The sequence below is a fragment of the Carassius auratus genome, chromosome 16 (assembly GCF_003368295.1).
Source record: "Carassius auratus strain Wakin chromosome 16, ASM336829v1, whole genome shotgun sequence".
NCBI lineage: Eukaryota > Metazoa > Chordata > Actinopteri > Cypriniformes > Cyprinidae > Carassius > Carassius auratus.
This window is the reverse complement of record NC_039258.1, coordinates 806175-810000: the sequence shown is the minus strand read 5'-3', so window position 1 is coordinate 810000 and position 3826 is coordinate 806175. Positions and strand designations below refer to the sequence as shown.

The 3826-nt window shown below is 34.2% G+C and overlaps 1 protein-coding gene across 1 annotated transcript in view; it reads left to right on the top strand.

The window, feature by feature from the left end:
- Positions 1-2697, top strand: part of si:dkey-82o10.4 (m-AAA protease-interacting protein 1, mitochondrial) — a 6451-nt gene extending 3754 nt beyond the window's left edge. The window contains exon 5 of the mRNA XM_026283222.1: positions 1573-2697. Coding sequence (XP_026139007.1) covers positions 1573-1651 — 79 coding nt within the window. The 3' untranslated portion in view covers positions 1652-2697. The remainder of the gene's footprint in view (positions 1-1572) is intronic.
- Positions 2698-3826: the final 1129 nt, after the last annotated feature.

Here is a 3826-nt window from a genome sequence, read left to right as displayed (position 1 = left end):
TGGTGAGCGTTGACATAAACTGCACACAGCCATAAGTCTGACTGATGAATGCCAGCACAGCTTCAAATGATCTTAAATGTACTTAATGGATTTCTCCCTTATGACAGACATTTGTTTTCCGCAGTGCTTTGATGGATATATAGATGCTAATAGGTTCGCTCTCAGCTGTTTGCATACTCCTCTCTTTCTGTCGTGTTTCAAAACATCTTTCCATCTGTCACATTAGCACGTTTTACTCGGCTGTCGCTCAGCTAGAGTGCTGTCTCTAAGTTAACTTTGTGAAAGTGTCATACTTAAGATCACCCTACTGATGTGACACGTTTTTTCGCACCTCAAGTCTTTTTCTGTTGTGTGATTGGAGTTCTGACACCCTTTGAGTTTTTTCATCGTTTTATGATTTATAAAACTCGCCAGATTTTCCTTTGCATTACAATATTGATGCAGCAATGTTGAAATTATTGATAACTGTCAACATAAATCAATACTTATCCTTTTCCCCCCACATATTTTCATCAGTTGCAATGCAACCGCTTTTCCGTAATAAGCAGTTTGTCAGATTGACAAAATATCTGGTTGCTGGTGTTTGTACTTATTAGTCACGGAAAAAAAATAATGCATATGACTATATAGAATATATATTTTTCTAGTTATGCACCGTTTTAACATTTCATCAACTAGATACTTGCTTTGTCCAAATGATACATATTTCCTGTATTTGGCCCAAGTGTTCAAGTGAGCATGAAGACCACAAGTGTGTAGAACGTTTCATTAATTAATAAAAAAAAATGCATATAAAATAAAGACACTTCTTAAATGTCTGTTCAGTGCTACCTATAACATGCCGATTTAATTTTGGTGCTTCTAATTAAGTGATAAAAAGCACTTGCAAATGTTTTAAAAAATAAATAATCACCACTAGCCATCTTTGCACCAGTAAAACATGCAACACTGTTTTTCTGCCGAATTATATAATATCCAATTAGTCTGTTATATTAAATATTTAACTCATATTGAAAGGTTTCCTTGACCTCTCTTCAAAAAGTCTCACAATTAATTTCCAGAACATGATGCATTATGGGATACACTAAGCCTCGAATAGCACTGTGGAGAAGTAGGAGTGGATTTATGAGTGCGCTTTGGCGTTTTTAAGTCTTGGGACAGTCTTGCGCATTTACTTAGTGGTGCGCATGTGCTCTTAAAGTGGCCAAGAACGCAAGTGTGGGGATTTGGACAAAGGGACTGTTCATGTAGCATAAATTTAGCATGTCATCCAAAGTGAATCATTTTTGAGTTGATTCTTTTGAGTGAATCAGTCGAACTGGTTCATAACTGGGTCTGAATTTGAATCTCTCAGAGTCTGAATTGTGAACGTAAACTCAGAATTCTAAGACAAAAAAATTCAGAATTGCAATTTAGCATATTTTGACAGTTTTTTTCTTAAAAAAAAAAAAAAAATAGCAATTTTGTATCTCAGGATAAACTTTTTAAGTTTATATCTTACAATTATGGCCTACATTAAAATGTATTTTCTGGTCCCTAAGGAAATATTAACATCTTGTGTGTTTGTTGAAGGTTTTATCGTGAGTTGACTACTGGAGCTGATCCCGAGTGGATGGTGACCCGGATGTGGCACTGGAAGCAACTAGAGTAAAACTCACACGACCACTCACAATACACTTAAAACAAACACTTTATATTTCATCCATCCTGGGTATTTGATCACAAATGGTAAGGTGATGAAATCAATGTTTACAGCGGTTAGTAACTGGTCTCAAATGACTCTCTTATGACTGGATTTCAAAGGGAGGGTCTCTTAAATTTCAAAGTACAAATGGGATTTATGTGATCAGATCACAGCATGTTTTGGGATCCGATCCTGTACTTTATGTACTATAGCACTGACCACTGAAACAGATCTTAATTCCAGTATAAACCGAGTTATAGAGTCACTCCCATGTTTCTCCAGGAATGTCTCATTTATAGATTGTGTCAGAGCTCAGATTGGTCCAGAAACCACTTGATATTCCAATAAAGAAACCATTATAAGTTAATTTTGCTTTGACTTTTTATTAATTGTTTTAAATGGTGACAAACTAAAATATCATAACATAAAGACAAAGTTTAGTTCAATTGAAATTCACATTGTAAATGTATTACAGAAAGATAATAAAGCCATTTTTCTGAACCATTAAGAGTTTCGGCAGTTTAAGCAAGTTTCACAAATTTTCTATAATTTGGACAAAATGTTATTCTCATAACTGTAATGCAATCAGAAAATCTGTCAGGATGCAATGATATATCTTTTTTTTTTTTTTATAAAAAATCAGAGTAAAATTAACATACATTGGGAATGGGATGAGGTGGCTTTAAATGTGCCTTATTGTCATAAAAATCTCACAACAGCTCATATCTTCATTTTCTTGGCTTTTCTAAAACATCTATATTTATATTGGTGACTTTAGTTGATTTAAAAAAAAAATGTTACAGATGTCCCTGGGTCATGTGATTAATTAAGTTCGTTACAGAGCTGCATTTTCCAAATTTCAATAACATCATTTCTGTGTCAAATCTGTCTAATGCACCTCCATTAAGCAGAGACTGGAATTAAACTGATATCTCAACAAAACAGAACTGAAAAAGAGTCTCTTTTTTTTCAGATCAAGCAAATGAGATTTGCAACAAGAAAAACAACCACAATTAATTATGATATTTGATATGTTCAGATCATAGAGAGCCACAGATGGTTGTTGAGACCAATTATCACCTAATTTAGATATTAAAATAAATCCTTTGTTAAACTGACAGGAAGACGTTCTCACCCATGCGTGGATGTCATCCTATTTCTCTGGAAAACTCTTTTATGGCATGTCATTGTTTATGCATTCATGGCTTTACGGGGAGTCATCGAATTATCGTTGACTGAAATTCATTAAATCATTTAGAAATATGGCTGTGGGATTATTATAATTTTTGCAGGCAGTAATGGATTGTTCTGTTCAACTTGCGTGGGTGTTTTGTCACGTGTGTGCAAACAAGTCATAATATGATTAACAGTGGATATCATACCTCCTGTTTCAATTGAAATAAATATGTTAATACCATATTAGGCAATTAATCACGCTGGCTTCAACTACAAGTGAACTGAACAAAAGAAAATGAAAGCATTAATGTGCCTAACAAAGCGGTTTTGCACTCCTCTAGGCTTTTATCATGGATTAGGGACTCTGCTGTTATTATTAATCTGTTTATTGTACTAAACATTAACTCATATTGGTTATGTTGCCAAATTAGTCGGATGAATTCATCTCTACTCTTGTGCATTTAAAAGTCAACACGAAATGCAGCTCAAAACCCATTTTACTTCTATAATCTGACATTTTGAAGTGACTGGATAGGCAAAATATTGGGAAGGACTTTGTTTTAACTACAGAATATGGATCGGATTGTGAAAAGGAGCAGGATGTGTATTAATAAAGAGGGTTCATGTTCAATGTGTCAAACATAAGAGATTGAGATTCACTAGTCCAAGAGATCTAATCATTTACCTGATAACCAGCAAAAGAATAAGTGTATATTAATGTCCAGGCAGCATTTAATATTATTATACATAACAGATTACAACACTTCCCCAAACTATATTGGATAAAGCAAACAAACACACACACAGACATACTCCCACTTATCATCAGTGTGTGTTAAAGTCATTTGGGAGGAAATGTTAATTGACCACAATCTCCATCTCTCTCAAACTCTAAATGCAGCATACGTCCTCTAAGTAAACTCAGTAATGTTATCCTGGGAGGCAAAAATTCATTAGTAAGCTGAG